We start from the raw sequence: 20326 nt of genomic DNA, 5'->3' as shown, positions 1-20326 counted from the left end.
ATCTTATAGGGAAGTGAAAACTTCAGCTTTATTTTTTTTAAAGCAGAGCATTTAGAATCACAGAACCATCTTGGCTGGCAGAGACCCTCAGTATCAGAGTCCAGCCACTAAACTGGCTCCAGCACTACGCCACGCCGCTAAGGCATCTCCGTGTCCCTTAGGTTTCGTGGTATTTAAGGAGCGTCACAGCCCCTGGGGACGGCGGCGCGGGGGCAGGGAGACACTCACCTCCGTCCAGGCTCCGGGACGCCCGCTTGCTGGCCGTCCGCTCGAACTGGGGAGCGGGCCGGTCGATCAGGGCGCTCGCCTGCCGCGTCTGCGCCTGCGTCCGGCCGCTGTAGCGGAATTTGGAGCCCAGCGCCAGGAACCTGCTCTTCGGGATGGCCTCGGTGGAGGTCAGCCTGGAAACCACACAGCGGTCACCGCGAAGCGCACCGCCAGCGCGGGAAGGGCAGGTGAAGAGAAACTAAAACACAAACTACAGGACTCACTGCGTATGGTTAAGACAACAACATGCTAGCAATAAACTCCACATCTGCACAAGCTGGAAGACTCTGTCTTATGTATCTTATGAAGAGAAAGCTGCCTAGAAAATTCTTGCAACACAAACACTCAAAGTCTCTGCAACCACTTCACTCCAAACTTCTGGAACGCCAAGGAGCACTGAGGCCGTGCTCGTTTTCGGCAGCTGATCCAGAGCATTAGTTACCCAAGGCGAGCCTACCGTTCAGAAAACCCACCTGAAAAACGTGTGATGCTCAACACACACTTTCCACAGCTTCTTCGCTGCCCGGTAACTTGGGAGCTTGAATCCAATGGTACTTTCATACTGTTCTTGCTGTGGAAAATGTAAGTTAATTAGGTATAGCAAGAAATAAGTCTGGCAGGATGGCAGCTCCCAGCCCATCGACCTGTTCTGCTGCAGCACACGCTGCTGGTTTAGCGCAAGAGGAGCTGAACTCGCTCCACGACATGCCCGCTGCAGCCCAACTGAAAAGGCGTCTCTCTCCCGCTAAATACATATTTTCTTAAGTGAGACAAAAGCCTTTGTCTTGCCCAGTTTCCGATAAAGGAGCTGATCCTCTCCCAGCTCCAGCTGAGAGCCTCCCAGCGCCTTCTACTGGGCGCTGGGAATACCAGACAGTGACAGGAGATGGTGCTGGACGACACGTTGTTCAAATTGTCACACGCCGCTGTATCGCTTCAGCAAAGTCCGCATTAAGTTTGGGTAGAGCCCACTAAGCCGAGATCAGACACGTGTCTGAGTGTAAAACGCCCATCAGAGAAAAGCTTGCTCCCTACCCCCACTTTGTTCTAGTGAAGCACATGTGTGGGTGATAATCAAAAGGCAGTTAAAGACGACGTGAGCACAAAGAAGTCAGAACATACCTCCCCTGGCCGAATCTTAATGAAGAAGCTGCTGCGTTTGTAGGAAATCTTCAGGACTTTGGGCCAAGGGAAGCGGTTGATTCTCAGTTTATCCTTGTAAACCAGAAGGCCACTGGAACAGACTCCCAGAGTGATATCCACCCCCTCCAAGTCCTGGGGAAGAGGATGAGAACTTAAGCAGCGTCAGAGCTACAAACTGCAGGTCTGTCCTCCAAACCAGTTTCCCCGAGGCTGTCCCGACCCGCCTCCCCCTCTCCCTGCAGCCCCCCTGCCCACGCTGTCTGCGCCAAGGGCTGATCTGCGGTCTGCCCGCGCTTCTCAGAGCCCTGTTCTGCCCCCGCAGAGCGCAGACCCGCCTGCACCAGCAGCTTTGTAAAGCTTCCTGCCATATATAAATAACAAGCAACCAGGAAGAACCACTTCTCTTACAACACTTGCAACGTGAGGCATTTCTGTTGTGTGTTTGTACAGCAGCTGCTTTACTTCCTACAGCTTTCAAAAGGAGCCTCCTGAAACGGCGAACCTGCCCCCGCGAGGGAAGGGTAACCAGCTCACAAACTGCACAGGCAGGTGCACGCACGCCGACTCTCACCTTGGCCTGGTGAAGGTCGACTCCGTACATAGACAGCTTCTTTGCATTCTCAAGGAACTCCAGGTCCGCTTGGGCTGGAGTCATGGACCTGCGGGAAGAGACAAAGGGCTCGTTATTCGCGTAACCGCTGCCTTTAAGAGGTGACAGAACAGACTTCATAAAACCATTTACTCTTTAGATTTTCTTTTGCTTCCAACACAAATTCGTGCCTAGATAAAGAATTATTAAATTGCTCTGAATGCACAGATTTGTGCTTGGAGACACCCTCATAAAACAGACGCACCTTATTTCTGTACGGCCGTACGGACCCTAACAAGAAAGCAAACTATCCAGCGAGGAACTGTGGTATGGGGTCCAAAAACCGATTCAGTGGAAGAAAACCCCACCAGTTCAGCAGGTGATGGGGACTGTCCCCAAAGACCTCCTGCCCCCCACAACCCAGCGACTGCTCTCCAAAGCCAGTGCGAGAACAGCGGAGAGCCCCGGCAGCCACTGCGACCGGCGCAGAGCAGGTGAACGGGAGCTTCTCTGGGAACAGACGGTTCTGCAGGAGGGGCAACATGACACAGCTCTGCTTGACAGAACCAGCCTGACAATGCAAACTATTATCAACCTCACTGAAGTGCCCTTGTTCGGGAGCTCCTGGTGTAGGAGGAACCTCTGACAGCTCTGCTGGGAGAGCATTCAGCTGTCTGCACTTCATTTTGTTCCCTGCTTTGACGTCTTCCTTACTGAGCACTCACATACGTCTCGTGTGCGGTGTAAATAGGGGTTTTAGTAGTAGGAGATCAGGCAGACAATAAAGAAAATCCTCTAGGAGACACCAGGAGCAGTCCCCATCTGATACGGGCAAATAAAGCAGCAAAAGATGGAATGTGGCTCAGAGTTTTCCCACTGACAACCCTCTGACAAGTTGAATGTTCACAGAAATTAAATGGGTGCATATTGCTCCTTCCCTCCTACAGGTTAAATATAACTACACCCTAATACCTGAAGTTTCCTCCTAAGGAAGCCATGAATAATTCAGCAGTGTGATCTGCCACCTCCAGCACAGCTGACGACCTTTGACTCCAAGTCATGACGCTTTGTCAGTGGCCCCGGCCGCTATTTTCCCTCATTTCCTCTCCTCTGGGTGCAGATGGAGGGGAATCCATTTAAGGTATTGATTTGTGGGCTTGAGAGAGGTGCTAATTGCAGACTGGGCGCAGCCGGGGACACACACCCGCCCTTCCCCGCCCAACCACGAGGTCCCGTCTCGGCTTTGCTCTGTTCTCGGTACTCGTTCACGGGTCAAGGGGCTGAAGGTCTCGGTGTCACACACCGGTTTATGGGGCTTTTTCCCTTTAACACTGGCCGCTCTCATGCAGCTTCTCCAACCCACGCCCCCAGAGCAGCTGTGAAACGAACCTCAAAGGAAGATGAGGGAGAGGTTCAGCGGCTGTGACCCTTCAATCTGGTACCAGGGGACGCTGAGTCCTCCAGCCCCACCTGAACAAGAGACACCTGCGGCCACGCTGGGAGGCAGGGGCAGGACAGCCCAACCGCGGCTCCACACCGCCGGCCTCACCCGGAGCAATTCCACACCAAAACACGTGCTGCTCAGGTATCGTGGAAGCAGAAAACCCCAACCGTGCTGTGGGCTACAGCGAGTACACAAAGAGATGAGATCTGCTCCGCTCGGACCGCAGTCCAAACATTACATACATCCCAAAGCAGATGTACATAAAACACTGCGAAGGGCAAGGTTAAAACAAGAAAACCTTACATCTCCACATGAAATAAAACTCACTTGCATGGCTATACTGTTGAAAAACAGCAACTGACAGATTTTGCATCTGCTTGCTAAAAACATAATATTTCCTTTCCGCAGTAAGAATTTCGGCTTTGAGATTCTGTTACAACTTTAAAGCAACAGACATTTTTTAAATAGCTGATATTCTCATTAGCTGAAAATTCACACCTCACTGCTAAAGCTTCTGTTGCCAACATAAAAACTGGTGCAACAGGACCCCAAAAGCTTACAACAGAAGCGGGGAGAACAGCAGAAAGCCCCATTATCTCCATTCTTTCAGGCTGCTCCAGCCTCTGTACCTTACCTGTATGTCTTATGGAGCTCCACAACCTTCTCTTCGAGCTCCTTTGTCTGGTTTGGGGCCAGTTTAAATTCGCCGATGTAGTCGGGGCCGTGCAGGTCGGGATCGTAGTCGCCCAGCTCGGACTGGACCGTGTAGGAGCCCAGCAGCGCCAGCGTGGCGAAGGAGCAGGGCAGGCGCCCCGCCAGGATGTCCTGCCGGAGCTGCAGGCACAGGTAGTACCTGGGGGAAAAACCAAACACTGTTTACAGAGAGCAGAGAGAAACTCGGGGACCACACAGAGTCCGTCTCACGCCACTGACAAACGCAGCACGGTGCCTGTTCCTAACTCTGACCCGCATCTTTATGTATGGGGTAACGCTCCCATGGTAAAGAGCGTGGAGGAGAGGAGGACGTGAGGCCACCTCCATTCTGTAAAGGGAGCAGAGGACACATATGACCAGAAAAACTCGGTTTTCAATAAAAATTTACTTTTCCATGCAAGCACGCACATGCCAGGATCGTAAATGGCACTGCCCGATGGAGGCGGACCTCGCTGCAGGGCGAGAGCATCCTGCACATCACTGAAACAAACCAACCCCCGAGACATCTGACCTCCTTGCCGAATGACGGAATAACACCCAAATATGAGCAATCTCTATTCAGCCTGCCAGCCGCAGCGGTTTCCTCGCCCGGGCAGCTCACCGGGTTATGTCCTCCGACAGCTGCGCGGGATCGGGCGGATAGAACTTGACATTGAAGGTGAAGTCCCAGGGGCCTCCTGCAATTACAAAGAGGGGGCTGAGGAAAACAAACGCGCCAGAAGAGCTTTGCGATAGTCAGCGGCTACTGAAGGTGGGGAAATCCAGCCTGGTCTTCAGAGGACGGCCAGAGGATTGTGATACTGATTTTAATAGCGCTCGCTTGAGCAGATGGTATAAAATACTATTTCACTTATGGGAGCCAAGATACAAGCAGGAGAAAACAAAGCGGGGCAGGCGAACACGCGTGAACAAACCACAGCTTGTGGAAAGTAATTCAATTCCTTGCTAAGAGGCTAAATTGCTCCCTTGTTTTTTCAGTGATTCAAATTAAAGACCCATGAAGCGGGGTCAGGCGTGGGCTCTGGGTTAATGAATCAGCACCGCTCCACCACTCGACCCCATTTTCAGGCTCCTGGCGAGGAGCAGATGTGCTCATTCTCTCAGCGGCCCAACGCGCTGTGGCCGCGTCAGACGGTCTAAACCCAGCACGAGCACCACCCGTCCCTGGGAGACACCAGCGGCACCGAGCGGGGAACAGCTTCACCAGGCCAGACCTAAATGCTTCATACAGCTTGTTGCAAACCTTGTGCTCCCTCTCTTTATTGAAAACCATCACATTTATCTGCAGAAAACAGTCCGGGCCAACTCATTAAGTGCTCAAAGTAATTTTCACAGTCACAACTCCTCCTTTAACACCAGTTCAAAGAGAAGATAACCCTGCGCTTAACTGGCTCGGAGCTGTAACTCGATCTCAACGGGGCGGAGGGGACGTCGCGTTCAGGGACTCGCTTCTCCACCACCGCTGGCACTGAACACGAGGCAGCTTATTTTCGTTCTACACTGTTCAAAACGAGTTATTCCAAGAAAACATTTTAGGGAGCAGAGGTTACTTAAAACCAACGTACACTGGCGTACACACATTCATATGTACATTCAACATATATTCAAGTAAGATCAAGTAATTTGCCGTTTAACCCATCTCAGGGGAACGGATTCCATAGCAAGTGGCTTATTAAACTTACAAGCTGAATTTTACCTGCATGGTAGAGAGAAGTTGTTGCGTTTTGCCCTGATCTGTATTTAATGACACATTTTACTCTATGCTCCCCAACAAAATCAGATGTCAGGCAGTATTTTACTTTCGTAAAACAGTATTTCGGTTTCCAAGCAGTCAGATCTGCTCCCGAGGAAAAAAAAGCCTCTAAAATGTATTTAACTTTGACGCCGACCTCGTCTTGAACTAATTCAGTGCTAGCAGAGCTTAAAATACAGCTCTGGAGAACAGCTGGTGCGTGCCCTGACGCCACTCGCGCCGCTTCCATGGCGGGGCCGCCGCGCAGCCCCAGCCCGCCTGCGGCCCGCAGCCTTGCTCCAGCACGCAGTTTTGCTTGGGCTCTCCAAGTCCCCTTTGAAGTTTAAGTTTTCCCTCCTCCAACGGGAAGATCTCCCGCTTCAGCACCGCAGGGCGGCACGGACGGTGCGGGTTTGCACAGAGCAAACACCTCAAATCGTGCTTTCCCAAGGAAATTACATTTTTTCCTAAATTTAGAGCACCACTAAATCCTTAAGAAGAGAAAGGATGCGGAGGCTACTTGAGCCCTGCCAGACGCTCACCTGAACCCGGCCTTGGGCCCCCCAAAGCCAGGCTTACTTAGGGCAGCGGGGAGAACCGCACACATCCACGTAACACATTCCACCTACTCACCGTGAACCTGCTTCTTTATCTCTTTGGCAGGATCCAGCCACGTCTGCAAGAGGATAAAAATTCACAGTTTAACAGAAGTTCCAGAAACACTGCAGAAAAGCGCAGATCACCAAAATACGGCAAAAACGACGACATTTGACATGAACGCGGCCCCAGAAACTGGAGGGACGGTGCACTTCTCACAACTTGCGCTCCAGACTGAAGGCCGGCAGGCGCGTTTCCAGCCCCTCGCCTGGCAGTGCTCGCAGGAGGCACGAGGGGGGGAGGCACGAGGGGGGGGAGGCACGAGGGGGGGAGGCACGAGGGGGGGGAGGCATGAGGAGGGGGAGGCATGAGGGGGGGAGGCACGAGGAGGGGGAGGCACGAGGAGGGGGAGGCACGAGGGGGGGAGGCCGACCCCAGCACAGGTGTCGGGGCGGCAGCACAGAGCAGCACAGGCGGTCACAGCCACATCCAGCACCGGGGACACTCGCACAACACGTCTCTTTGCTCTAGAACCTTTGAAACCTGGCAAATGTGTCTGCATTCATTTTTGGCACCGTCTCCATGTGCCCCAGGCAGAAAACAGATTGACGAGACTTTCTATTATCAGCAATGGTTTTTAATAACCTAATCACTGCAATACAACTGCAAGCGTCCCATTGCTGCGGAAGCTGGAATCTTTTACAGCAGCGTGACATAGACTTTGTCTCTTTTGACTCCAGTTTTTAGTATTAATCTCAGCTACAAATTTAGAAATACATCATTCCCACCCTCCTCTGTAATTTCGGGTGCACCACAAGCCTCACTGAACAACTCCTGCTTTTGGCCGTGTGATCCGGGCAGCTCCCGGCACGTTCAAACGGCGTTTCCCTGCACAGAGATCAGGGTTTGTCCCTCCTGGACAGGCTACGACAAACCACCCTCCTCACTGTGGGCAGCCCTGCGCGCGTCCCGAGGTGACGGCATGAACCCACTGAGGCCCCCGAGCTCGTCTGTCTTGACCAGGGGACACGGCAATACTTACGTTTCATCCTGTCTTTCACACGCTTGCCTCTCTAAGCTCTAAAACCTGCCTCGAACAGCGATGGGGTGGTCTTTTGCTTGTGTATTAAAAATCCACACTTGCGATTAGTAATTATTTATCTATATTAATTAATAGTATAATTAATTAATGATATTAATTTGATGATATTAATGTCTGTCCGTCATAGTAAGTGATTACTGGAGGTGAAGCATGGGAATAGTCAGGATGTGGACCAATGTGACTGGTTTAAGGACATAAAGGTGGGCCCCTGATTTCGGTTCAGCACACTTCTGGCCAGCTTCACAAAGCAGTTTGAGCAATTGCTTGTGTTAAAGCGTAACCACGGGTTTAAAAGATAAGACACTGCTTGAGTCTAACCAAACAAAGACCTTAAACTGAAACCATGAGTAAGAGTCTTGGTATGAAGTCACACTGTTTGTTCACAGGGCAAAGCCTCCACTCAAAACTGCTCTCACCAACAATGACGCCGGTGCCAGCGCAGCAGCTTGTACTTTTTTACTAAAACCCACAGTCCTGTACTCATTTATTCTCAACTGATGACCCTCACAGCCCTTTCTGGGGAGGACACGAACAGGTATTTTCAGAAGAGCTTACGCAGGACGGCCCCTGGGGGGCACGATCCTTCGGAGGCGCTGGCGGCCCCAGGCACCGAACGCGCGGCGCTTACCCTGGACGTCGGCGTGTCCCATATGGCCAAACCGAAGTAGTCTTCCTCCAGGAGGTTGAGGTGGTCGCAGACTTTCTTCAGCAGATCCTGCCCCTTGGCGTGTTTCTGCAAAGAGACCAAAGGGAATTCGGGAGGACGGGCTGGCTCTCTGCTGCCTTCTTCACAGGCGAGGGAGAAGAGGAAAGTCATCGGGCATTCCTGTTTCCTCTGCTATTTTTTCCCAAACCCCACAGAAGTGAACTGGCCCGAGGAACAGACACCCTTTTAGTCTGAAAGCACAAAGGAAATCACCCCTGAGGCACAAAACAACGGTAACCAGAGCCAGCTAATTGTATTGGAGGCTTTGCTGAAAAGAAAGTGCAGTTCCACTGAAGCAAACGAGCTTCACTGATGCATCACTTGTGCCCCATCTCTCCTCTCGGTCACATCTGCACAGCACTGAGCCGAGAGCGCGGCCCCGTTTCACTGCAGCCATCCAGCTGGAAGGACCTTGGTGCACGTGCTGCGACTCTGCAGGTAACACGGGGCGTGTGGTACAGCCTGGGTATTTCTCAGGGAAATTTTGGACATATAGGAATTAAAAACCTTCCATTGCCCTCAACTGGAAAAGACGTCTGGAAGTGCCCATTGTTCTTGTTCTGGTATTCAAAGGGTGGCTGCAAAGAAGACGGAGCGTCCCTTCTTACAAGGAATTCTGTGGAAAAGACACGGGCTGATGGGTACAAGTTATATGTGGGGAGACTGACTGGGCACAAGAAGGAAATTTCTCCCGATGAGAACAACCAGCCATTGGAATAACCTCCCCAGGAAGTGCTGGATTCCCCAAAATTGGGCAGTTTTAAGATTCAGCGGGACAGGGTGATGACCAGCTTGTCTAGACCGGGCTTGTGCTAAGAAAGGTTGCACCAGATGATCCTTGAGGTCCCTTCCAACCCGGGACCCTGTGATTCTTGGATAACGGCATTTGTGCTGGTCTTTGCCTACACCTTTGCAATTCCTTCTCAATTCAGTGTTAAGTGCTGGAGTAGGATCACACTGGTGTTAAAGCCAAGGGTGCTCGTCAAGCCCAGTGGGTCCCAGCGCCACGGCAGCCCCTCCTAATCCCTCAGGACCTACAGACAGAGATTTCTAACGTCCTGCTCAAGTCAAGACCGACCCCGCCCAACAGCGTGAGAGAATCACAGAGTCATTTTGGTTGGAAAAGACCCTCAAGATCGAGTCCAACCGCTACCCCAGCGCCGGCACTGACCACGTCCCTGTGAACCTCCACCGTGTCCGTGTCGGCATTTGGAGGCGTCGCTGCCGCAAACTCACGCACGAGGGCACAACCGCCTGCCACCAGTATTTCGGAGAACAGTTTCTTTTTGGTGGAGCTGCACACAAAGTCCCCGGCCCAGGGGAGGGCGATGGGGGCTCCCAGCTCTCCCCGTGCAATCAGCAGCAGCGACGTCGTTACACAAACACTGACCGACCTGCCCAGGGTCACCCGAGGTGACGCTGCCACAAGGAGCCCTGTGCCACATCCCCGCTCCCGGCCCGGTCCGCAGCGGGACGGGGGAGAATCGAGCCGATGGAAGCGTGCTCCAACAGTAACTACCGGATTATTAATATTCTGGACGAGCACTTCAACATTGAAATGGGGATTTCTGCCAGCTTTTTATTGCCCTGACAGCAAGAGAGCTTTGTGAGAGAATGCACAAAATAAAGCAGAGGAAAAGCTCTCAGACAAATGGGTTTGCAGGGCTGCAAGTCAACATAATAATTTTAAATGGTTTACTGCAGATATATTCAGCTGTGGGCTAAACACAGCGCGTTCCTTTACACCCACCCTCCAGGAGTTACGTTGGCCTGATGGGTGAAGGGGTCTCGGGTGAAAAGCGCAGATCAGCTTGACAACCCATTTTATTCAAAGGAAAGGGGCGGAAGATATTTAGACAATCTCAACCTAACTCAAAAACCTAAAGCCTAGTCTAGGATACAAATGAGAAAGATGAACCTTTTTTAGACTTCTCCGACATTTATAAAGCAAGGCAGCCTGGAAATCGTAGAACAATAAAGAAAGATTCCTGGGCATCCAGAGATGTTTATAACAAATAATCTGTTATAGCTTACAGCAAGATTGTTCGGCAGGAAAGCACGCGATTCCCTGGCAGCAAATTAGGCCCCTATTAAATAGTGCTTGTGGTGACTTTTCAAGGGGAGGAGAAGGGAGAAGGAAAAGAGACGCAGAAACAAACCCCAGAAGTACTTACATCCACGGCGCACTCAAAAATGGTGTCATCCAGCAGGGCAACCTTGCAGTACATGCTTCTGTGCCTTTTTGCTGCTCTCTGGGCAGCCCTCAGATCCTTCTCTGCTTTGGTCTCTGCAGCCTCTGGTCCGGGCTCGGGCTGGGCGCCCTCCTCCTCGGCCTGCCCTCCGTCCTCGGCCCCGGGCGCCCTGCGCTCCGGCTCCGGCTCGTCCCTCCTCTCCTCCTGCGCGGGCTGAAACCCCAACAAGCACTTCAGATGCCAAGCAAACCAAAAAACATCACACAGAACACGCAGAGGTGCATTCTAGGGCTGGGATCTCACCCCACAATTGGGTATCTGCCTTGTGTGCGTAACCTGGGATGTGGAGCAGTAGCTTGGGTGGATAACCATGAAATCATGGAATCATAAGGTGGTGATGATAATTTTTGAAGCCCTTCAAGTCATTCTCACCTCTTCATTTATTAAAGGATGGAATAAAAAAAGGAGAAAGGGCTGATGAGAGAACTCAGGGCAGATTACATCATGCAGATCTTCACGCTCTTCAGGACTGCACTTTTGGACCAGTCAGTTTTCCCCTCCAGGCCGGAGCCCAGCACGGTGATGGGTTTGTCCTGGGCACCGGTACGGAGCAGGGACACAAACGGGGCTCCAGCCGCCTGAGCCGACCGATCTGCCACCGCGAGGGGAAGGCGGCCCCCGCGCCGCCCGCCCTCTGCCCACCAAAGCACTTTATGAGCCACTTTAATTCGTTAATAGCAGAAAGGTGCAGTTCGAGGACGGGAAGAGGGAGAAAGCTGCTGTTTTGCACTGCCATTTCAGCAGGCTGACCGAGCCCAGGCCGGGCTCTGGCAGGCGCTGGAAGCGACCAGGCGGGGGAAAGCCCGTCCGTCCAGCCCATGGCGCCTCACGCGGTCACCGCCAGCACCCGCGCGGCGGCGGCGCCCATCTGGACAACGTCCGCGGGCTGCTGACCTCTGCTCCGGCGCCACCGGGACCATCGGAGCGCAGACCCAGCCACAGCTCGCTAATGCCCGTCGGTCAGCATTGATCAAACAGGCAGCGCTCGCCAATGCTTTCACAGCAGAAATATCTGCCGAGTGTCACAGTTCAAAGAGCCACTGACGCTGATCTAAAATAAGAACTAAACAGAAAGCACAAATGCTTCGTCTGAAAGAAGCAGTGGCGAGGGAAGGCTGCGGGTGCACACTCACACACACTCAGAAGCAGCAAACCTAAGTTAAACAGAGAAAGAAATAACGCATTTCCTCTTGAAGACACAATTTCCGAACTGAAATTGCATGAAAACTTCCAGCTCCTTCCCATTCTGCGAACCCCAACCCTCAGAGGTCCCAGCACACGAGCAGAGCTCATCCCGTGGTTTTCACGGGCTCAGAAATTCAGGAGAAGACATTTTAAAAATGTTTCTTCTCCACAGGTTTGCAGTTTCAAGGAGGTGGAATCACAGCTCCTGCCTACAGCCAGCAGTGCTCCACCTGGCGCGGGTCTGCTCCAAAGCTCCGGTCTGTCGATACGTAACACCCCTCTGGAGCCCATTCAGAACCTCAAGCAGAGGGGTGAATAACCCGGACTTTACCAGGAATACAGAGGTTGGGTTTTAAGGAATCGCCGCCTCAGGAGAAGGGGCTCTCACCTTTCTCTGACTCTGGGCAGCCGCACGAGTTACAGCAGAGTTGCAATTACACAAGGAGTAAGAGAGGGCACCCAATACCCCCAAATCAATAACAGCTGCAGGTTCGTGTCTTTGTCTCGGCTTCTACTATGCTTTAAAATCTTTAAATTTTGCATGAAAACTGACCCTGGCTCAAAGAGCCGACGTCAGGCGCGGGGCCCAGCCACGTGCCGCGCAGAAATCCCCGTCTACACGGTGCGTAAGCAGAAAATATCTGTATTTGGCAGGCTCAGCACCAGCCCGGACCGAACAGACGACCAAGTCCTGAAATGCCACGCTTGCGCTTCCTGAAGAAACCCTTCCCCAAATCCACGTCCCCGGCACTGCCCGCCTCACGCCACCGACCCCTTCCCCAAATCCACGTCCCCGGCGCTCCCCGCCTCACGCCACCGACCCCTTCCCCAAATCCACGTCCCCGGCACTGCCCGCCTCACGCCACCGACCCCTTCCCCAAATCCACGTCCCCGGCACTGCCCGCCTCACGCCACCGAGCCGCCTTCCGCTGCGCACGCCAAGGACGTCGCGTCGAGCAACGCTCTGCTGTGAATTACGATGTGAACCCTGGTTCTGGTGTGACCTCCCACGCCTCGACAGTCAGCATGGGGCGTTTTAACTGGTGCTGTCAAGTGGGAGCACAATTTCGGAAGCAGGCACCGTGCAGGGCGGTCTGGTGCAGGACTGCGAGAGCGGGAAGCACGCTGTGCACCGCAGGGAGCTGGCCAGAGCCTTTTCAGCATCTCATGAGTTTCCTGGACTAAGCTTACCGTGCCAGGATATGACGTTTTCAAGGTTTTGGCTAAACGGGCACATTTTCAAGAGCAGAAGGGAGCACGGGTGTTTTACCTGTGTTTCCGCGCTGCTTAAGGAATGGAGATCCAGCGATGGATCAGTTTTGAGCTCAGGCTCAGGAGCGGCAATGGGTGCTTTCACCAGGATGTCTTCATCAGGGCTGGCTCCTAATCCCAGCTCTGTCTGGTCACCTCCCGCCTCTTTAGGAGCATCAGTGTCTTTGTCCTCCTCGGACACCTGAGACTTGGGCCGCCTGAGAAAGGATGAGAAGAGGCGGGAGAGGCCCCGGCCCTCGGACGCGCGTCGCTCCCTCTTACTCTGCTCCTCGTGCGTGGGGGTGTCGCCGTTGGACGCCTTCTGCTTCTGCCCCGCCACAGGCCGGCCCCCGGGCGCCTGCTGAGCCCCTTCTTCTAGAGGAGCCTCTTGCTTTTGCGTCTCGGCAGCTCCTTCCTCCTCCTTGGCTCGCTGCTGCTGCGGAGAGCTGCCGGCATCCGCCGCGGGGCCCGTCTCTGTTGTCATGATGAGGCTGCAGGAGAGGTGCGAGAGGTATTCAAGTCTGCATTAAGCTATTCAAACCAAGCCGCAAGCACAGACACCCCACGCTCCCCATCACACCACCCTGTCCTGCCAACACCAGCCATTAAGAGCAAACACGTAATTCATTTTGCTAAGGTTTGCTTTCAGAGAAACGTCTCTGTCGGCGTTCGCCCATGCGTATTCCACCATTTGGACAGCGCTGACAGGTCTGCGGCCTGACAAGAGCAAGTGACTAAAAATCGCGACCAAGATCGGGGGAAGGGAGGGAGACGTCTTGCTCCACAGGGCTGTCCGGACGTCCCCTCCTCCGGGTCCCTGCTCCTTCTGGCTGTGGGAGCAGCGCAGATGGGAATCATCGAATCATTTAGGCTGGAAAAGACCTTTAAGACCATCAAATCCAACCGCATGAGGGGACACAGGTGACCAGGCAACTTTTCCCTACCACTCCAAAAGCCCAGACAGCCCACAATGGCTGCGGCGCTGGAGCATCCTTCACCACGGCAACTGGAATGAGCCATCTGCTGCTTGCGAGCCAAAAATTGCACGGCCACAAGAGATTTTAGCAGCTGCTCACTTCTGAACGGCCCTGGAAGCGGCCACAGATCTCGCCGTGATCTGAAAAGGGGGATATTTAAACATGATAAACCACAGGGATGCTCTGCTCAGGATGGGGCTCATCGGCGCTGATCACCATGTTGATCTGCACAAGACGGGCCCAGCGGGGCAGAGCAGGCTTGAGGACTCATGAGATCTTCGCCTTGCACACTGGAAAAACGTACAATGAAAGGGTTCCCCGCACTCCCACAACGGAGAGCAGATTTCTTCAGAGCCCGTGCTGTTGAGCTGATGCAATATTTATTTCAACTTTAGCCTGGGCTGTCGACACAAAAAGATGGAAATCACATGAGAAGAATATCTATTTAAGGTACAAAGAGGACCCAAAATAATCGTGCTTTAGAGAGGATAGAACTAATCTTTGCGCGTTGCATCACGTGTATCTGCAGCAATAAGTTGCCACTGCTTACACAGAGCAAATAGCATATAATCCAATATGCCTTTCAATCCGCCCAGCCCAAGCCTTGGCATACAAACATTTGCTCAAAATACGTACTTAAAATTAAGAAACATTTCAAGATGTTACCCTCCTACGTATTATTGCATTCAACGATTTTAATGTAACTCATCCTGACCGCCAAAATAACCAGAGTGCTTGAAAGAGAAAAGCCCTCCTAGCTTTCCAAAGCACTCTTCCCCTGCATTTAATGCAAAAGCTTAACATTATTCCTAAAGCCGTGGTTCAAACAAAGCAGCGTTAGGGACCGGCACTGAAGCTGTTCACCCAGCAACGCAGATTGCCTGGGTTCCCAGGTTTGTTCTCCTCCAGCGCTTTCGCGTGGGAGAAGACAGGACGGCAAGGCGGCGAGAGCACCCCCGGGCCGCTCTCCGGACACCGGGGGGGGTGACACGTCTCCCCGCTCCCCAGGGGTCTCGCAGGAGCTTGTTTTCGCAAGGTTACCGTGGAGCGGGCTCCACGAGAAAGCTGTAAAACCCCAGCGAATGCGAAGGCTCCGGCAGACTGCGGCAGCGCCCAGCTGGCTCCCCCCCGCGGACGGGGCAGCTTCACACCCGCTGCCCCCTCTGCGGAAGGCAGAAAAACCCAACCCATAGCGCCGAATTTGCCTCTCCCCTAAACCAGAAACATCTGCAGTTCGGTTCAGGAGAGGTCCTGAAGGGGCTGCACACTCACGGGCGCACGGGGCTGCGTCGGTGTGCAGATGGCAGCACGTGGGTGACTCACCCCTGCAGCAGAGTCACCCCAGCCAACTCACGCTCTCCAGGGACTCCTGGGGATGCTACAACCTGGCGCAGGGGGCAACAAGCTACGTTCAGCCAAACGCACATCACCCCAAGCCCACGATGCAGGACGGACTCACCGCGGCCACCTCCCGAAGCCCCAACACGTGCAGAGCAGGACAGAGACGCTGCAAAACCGTCCCACCGCAAACGCACGAGAACAGCGAGCTCCCCCGGCACCAGTGCCAAAGCAGCCTCCTTTGTAGATGCTTCCCACTGTGTTTGTTTGGAACAAATGCACTTGGAAGAATCGTTATCACAACACACAACAATGGAAGCACGTTGCTCTTAAAACAGCAGAACGGAGGCTCTGGGGACGGGGGCTGCGGGGGAGCGCAGCTGCGGAGCGGCTCTTATCAGCACGGTAAACGAGCGGGACAGCCCACAAACAAGCGTTTCCTCCGGATGCAGTTTTCTCTCTTTAACTACCACAATTCTGGAAGAAGAAACATTCACTTGTTTGGATTTCAAAGCCGCGGTCCTGGACCGTTCCCAGTGCGGGAAGATGAATCTTGCTGGCGACGAGCAAACGTCTCCACGTCTTCAGAGCTCAGCCAGATCCCCTCGGCAGGGCTGGGGAAGCAGAGATGGGCACGTACGAACCCTTCCCTTCCCTTCCCGATCAGCGCTTCCCAGCAGCACCAGCAACTCGCGGGGTGCAGACGAACACCTTGCTGCAAGACCCAGGTGCGTCTCCATGGCGTGGGCTCACGGCTGGTTCCCTCCCTTTGAAGTTTTATGTTCAGAAATGGTTTCCTGAGCTCAAAAGCAAAGAGACTTGTAAACAGGCGACATAACGGAGAGGACGCTTTATTTAAAAGAATAAAAAGCACGTTTGCTGCACAGAGGTGTTTGCTGGGTCGTGTTTTGCTTCCAGCCCAGCCCGACGCGAACAGCGAGGTTCCCGCTCTGCTGCTCTCCAACTCGTTATTTGGAGAAATTGCTGCCCACAGCCAAGCCACCAGCAGGTTTTCAGTTAAGTGACACGTTCTCCTGCCGCTACCCCACGAGGCAATTCCGCAGGCGCCGCGGGAGCTCCCGGGCGCCAGAGGACGCTCTGCCAGGAGCACCCAGGCTGCGCTTGGAAACGCCGGGCCTGGCTTGGGTTGGGTCGTTTCCTGTTTTTGGGAGGATGGGGCTTTGACGGCAGGCAGCCGGTAAAAGGCAGGTTCCTCACGAGTCTGGAGCAGAGAAGGCGTCTGACGCTACGGAAACAAGCACATCACAGCACAACTTCACTATGATCCCACATAGAGATTTCAGAGCAAAAATCTGGAAAGAGTTTGAGTGTGCAGTGATACTGAAGCATCTTTAAGAACATCCTACTCCAGGCGAGAAGCCTTTAGCAACAGGGAGCAAAAGGTAACTAAACATACCCAGAGGGAGATGTGGGGAGACGACAAATGAGCTGCTCCCCCCCGAGCAGAGCCCCAACAACACACCAACAACACACCCATCGCCGGCACCCAGCGAACACAAAGCCACCCAAATACCCCGAGCGTTCCCCAGTCCCGGGGCTCACCCCCGTTTCTACCCGAGCCTGTCGGGAGCACACGACATCTCTGCGGGTTTTTTGTCACCTGTGCGCTCCACCTTTCTGCATCAAATCCTCTACACAAAATAGACTTGAGGCTTGAAAGGAGCGTAACAGCTTGTTGCTCGTCCTCTTCCCAACATCCACTGCTCCACAGCCGACGGCCAACGCCGGATAGTGCTGATCACGCCACTGGAACAAAGTCTTGACCTTCCTACCCAAAAATGTGGCTTTGCCAAAGGCTGCTGCTCCAGCAAGAGCTGGAGACAGTAAGAGAGAAATTTCTGCTAAAAAACGACAAAAATCAAATAGTTTCAGCAAGAGCGTGTGTTTTGTTCCAAGATGCATTCCTTCCCGTTTCATAATATGTGTGAAAAGCACACAATTGACCAGGGACACTACACAGAACATGGCTCTGACACAGTCCAGGCTGAAAACGGCTTTCCAAGGCCTGGTGCCGGCGCAGCTGACCCGTGTCTGCAGGCGGAGCGGAGGGACCTCCGACACGCCGCGTCTGCCGCCAGGAACGCAGCGCAGGACCGGCTGTTTAACAACATGAGAAACCGAAATGCAACGCAATAAGCCTCTCAGTAAGGAAATCAGACAACTTGACAATGCTGTAAAGCACCAGAACCTGTCAAAACTTATTAAATATATTTTATTAGAGGAATAACTAGCACTGGCACTTTATAACCGCTGTGAGCACTAACGCGCACCATCTTTCTGTGCCGATGCTTTGGGCGCTGAACAAAAGGGATGTAGTTGCTCGCCCGGCGGTAACAGGACACTTCAGGGCCCCATCGAACGGGGGAAAAACAAACACCCCAACACAGCACAGATGGCACCTTACCGCCACCCGGGTTTAATTCGCACCAGCACAGCCCTCGTAATCTACTGTACGCTGGCAGCACCGTGCCCCTCTTTCATCTCCTGCTCTCGTACAGCTTTCCTATTTAAATCAGGGCAAAAAATAGGAGCTCGCCATCTGCTGAAAGCAAATCATTTATGTTCAAATGGAAGACTGGGCTTATAAAATGACCCGACTAAATGGAGCAGTAAGTGAATTACAACTGAGGGGAACCGGGAGCTCCTCCCATGTATCCTCAGAAACCCTCCTGGATGCTACAGAACTCCTTATGCAGGAATTCATGGGCTTTGCTCATTGGTAAAGCACTGAAATTTAAATGAAAATATGTATTGTACTAGTCGCCAGAGCCCTGTCTGCAGTGACGGGTTTGAAAAGGCCGCTCATGCGGGACCTGTTAAATAAACTCACTTGAACTTGGAGCGGTTGGATGCAGAACAGAACCAGGGAGAAGGCACGTGCACCTAAATAAAGCTGCTCATGGACTCTCCCTCCTGAAGCAGGTCAGTAGTTTGCTAAAAAGCCTCAGCAAGCAGTTGGTTTGACACGAGCGTTGCTGCTTGTCCTGCAGCGAGCGGCAGAAGCGGCTCCGGGGGCTCCGGTCCCGCTCAGCGGAGCTCGGAGCAGCAAGAGCCTTGCACGGCGCCTGCTGCAATCTGCTTTGCAGCGATGAGCCTCTGACCCACCCGGCCGCCCCGAACACCCACGGGGGACACGGCCGGGACGCGCGGGCTCCGCCCCGCAGGTCGCTCCATCGCAGCCGCTGCCCACCTTGCACCGAGGAATATCGGGGTGACGATGGCAACGAAGCAGAGATGATAACGCCAGCATCGCACACAACGCCCTTCCTCCCCGCCGCCTTCCTAAGCAGCAGCTCAACAGAACCAACAACCGATCCCGACCAGCTGAATAGGAGGATTTTTGCCATGCATTATTCATAAGGGTTTTTTTTCCCCCTTCCTGAACACAGATGTGTTTACTCACACTGTGCCTCATTTACACTCGAGGCTTAACATAACAGGGTTCATTTTCCTTCTTTACAGTTTCTCAAGCACAGGGGTAAAGTGCTTTTTTTGCTTTTGTTGTTTTCCCTTCGGCTGTTTCCAAACCAAAGCTATAATTAGAACCCAAGAGGGACCGGCACACTCCTTTGATACAGAGCTGCCTGCTAAATAAACACCACCCGTGCACACACACGCGCAGGCACCGGCCGAGGACGAGCCGCCGCAGCTCCGGGGGCCAGGAGGATGTTTGACGCTAAAAAGCTCCGGAGAGGCTTCCCCGCCTGCTGCTCCGCTGCTCCGTGCCCGGGACGTCACGCTCAGCCGCTTGGTTTGTAGGTACACGGCTGCAACACAACGTGCGTTCATCCGAGTGCCTCGAGTACATCGGCCGCACCCTGGTACAACGCCCAAATTTCATTGAAAATAACCTATTGTGATATTTATTTGCTGAACAATAAATGCACAACATTTAAAATATCTACGGGAGCCACCTACAAGACAGGTGGTGTGGCTTGAGTCATGCAAGGCTCGTCCAGCTAAAAGCTACCTGAAAGCATCCTCAGCTTGGGCTTTAAGCTGGGCTTACTGCTTCAAGATTGCACTGAATATGATGGAAACTAAAACAAGTCAGCACCGACGCTACCCAGGGCTGATTTCTCCGGTAAATCAGCCATTGCTTCTCCTCCTCCCGACACATCGCGCTTCTGCTTCTCCGCAGAAGGATCCTGCACCACCGGCCTGAACAGCCAGGAGACGGTGACAGTACCGGGACACCGGGACACCGGGACACCGGGACACCTCCCGCGGACGGGTGACCGGAGCGGGACCTGCCCGAGGCTGCACCCCAGCTGCCAGGGGATGCAAATCCTCCATCCCCACCAGGAACAGAAACCAAATGGGGAAGGAGTGTGAAGCAGCAATTAAATTTCTTCCTCTGCGCTTGGCAGTCAATTACGCACAAATTACAGGTTGGCTCGGTGCTGTCACCCTGCCCAGAGCTGCTCCTGTCGGCACCGATGAGGCTGCAGAGCCCTCCTACCCAAAACCTGCCCGCCCAGCCGCTTCCCCCAGTCCGCCTGTTTGTTTTTTCCACCCTGCAGTGAAATCAGGCAGCTTTAGTTTTTAATCCCCTTAATTAGGGGTGTGCGGCAGCCTTCATTCCTTAATTACATCTATTGACACATCTGATGCAACACATTTGCAAACAACCATTTTCGCTGGGGATGGCTCGGAATCAGAACTGCCGCCGTGGTTCCCACACCGGCTGCGCCGTGTCGCCGATGGGGAGAAGACACGACCCGGCTTTCTGGATGCTTTACAAGATAACACCCGCACACAGCTGGAAATGTGATTTTCATTAAATAATCACCTGTTTCTTTGGCAGGATTTAAGCACAAAGCGACTGTGGTGCTGAGAAACCACCCTTAACCTGCCCGAAGCAGCTACCAAAGATGTGCAGCAAAAAAGTTCCCATTTTGGGCAATACTCTCGATATCGACCCAGGGGATAGAGGGATGATACTTCAACGCCCAACCTGGTTATTTCGGTACATCGCCTTTCCGCAGCTCGGTTAAAGGCGGACAAT

At 53.3% G+C, this 20326-nt stretch overlaps 2 protein-coding genes across 41 annotated transcripts in view; one reads left to right on the top strand and one right to left on the bottom strand.

Moving 5' to 3' along the window:
• The window catches only part of MECR (mitochondrial trans-2-enoyl-CoA reductase), a 182136-nt gene that overhangs the window by 107740 nt on the left and 54070 nt on the right, over positions 1 to 20326 (top strand). The gene's annotated exons all lie outside the window — the stretch shown is intronic.
• The window catches only part of EPB41 (erythrocyte membrane protein band 4.1), a 77003-nt gene that overhangs the window by 28420 nt on the left and 28257 nt on the right, over positions 1 to 20326 (bottom strand). For 35 of the 38 annotated variants that reach the window (XM_065041280.1, XM_065041279.1, XM_065041261.1 and 32 more), the window contains exons 2-11: positions 13002 to 13473; positions 10469 to 10699; positions 8217 to 8321; positions 6523 to 6565; positions 4759 to 4834; positions 4078 to 4296; positions 1982 to 2069; positions 1390 to 1542; positions 741 to 838; positions 229 to 401 (exon numbers count right to left, since the gene is read on the bottom strand). In XM_065041280.1, coding sequence (XP_064897352.1) covers positions 229 to 401; positions 741 to 838; positions 1390 to 1542; positions 1982 to 2069; positions 4078 to 4296; positions 4759 to 4834; positions 6523 to 6565; positions 8217 to 8321; positions 10469 to 10699; positions 13002 to 13466 — 1651 coding nt within the window. In that variant the 5' untranslated portion in view covers positions 13467 to 13473. Of the gene's footprint in view, positions 1 to 228; positions 402 to 740; positions 839 to 1389; positions 1543 to 1981; positions 2070 to 4077; positions 4297 to 4758; positions 4835 to 6522; positions 6566 to 8216; positions 8322 to 10468; positions 10700 to 11440; positions 11460 to 13001; positions 13474 to 14263; positions 14282 to 18423; positions 18428 to 20326 lie in introns of those variants that run through there. The other 3 variants (XM_065041282.1, XM_065041281.1, XM_065041297.1) reach the window with 3 other exon arrangements.

Source organism: Columba livia, chromosome 26 (genome assembly GCF_036013475.1).
Source record: "Columba livia isolate bColLiv1 breed racing homer chromosome 26, bColLiv1.pat.W.v2, whole genome shotgun sequence".
Classification (NCBI taxonomy): domain Eukaryota; kingdom Metazoa; phylum Chordata; class Aves; order Columbiformes; family Columbidae; genus Columba; species Columba livia.
Note: the sequence above shows the minus strand (reverse complement) of the source record. Positions and strands in the feature narration are given on the sequence as shown.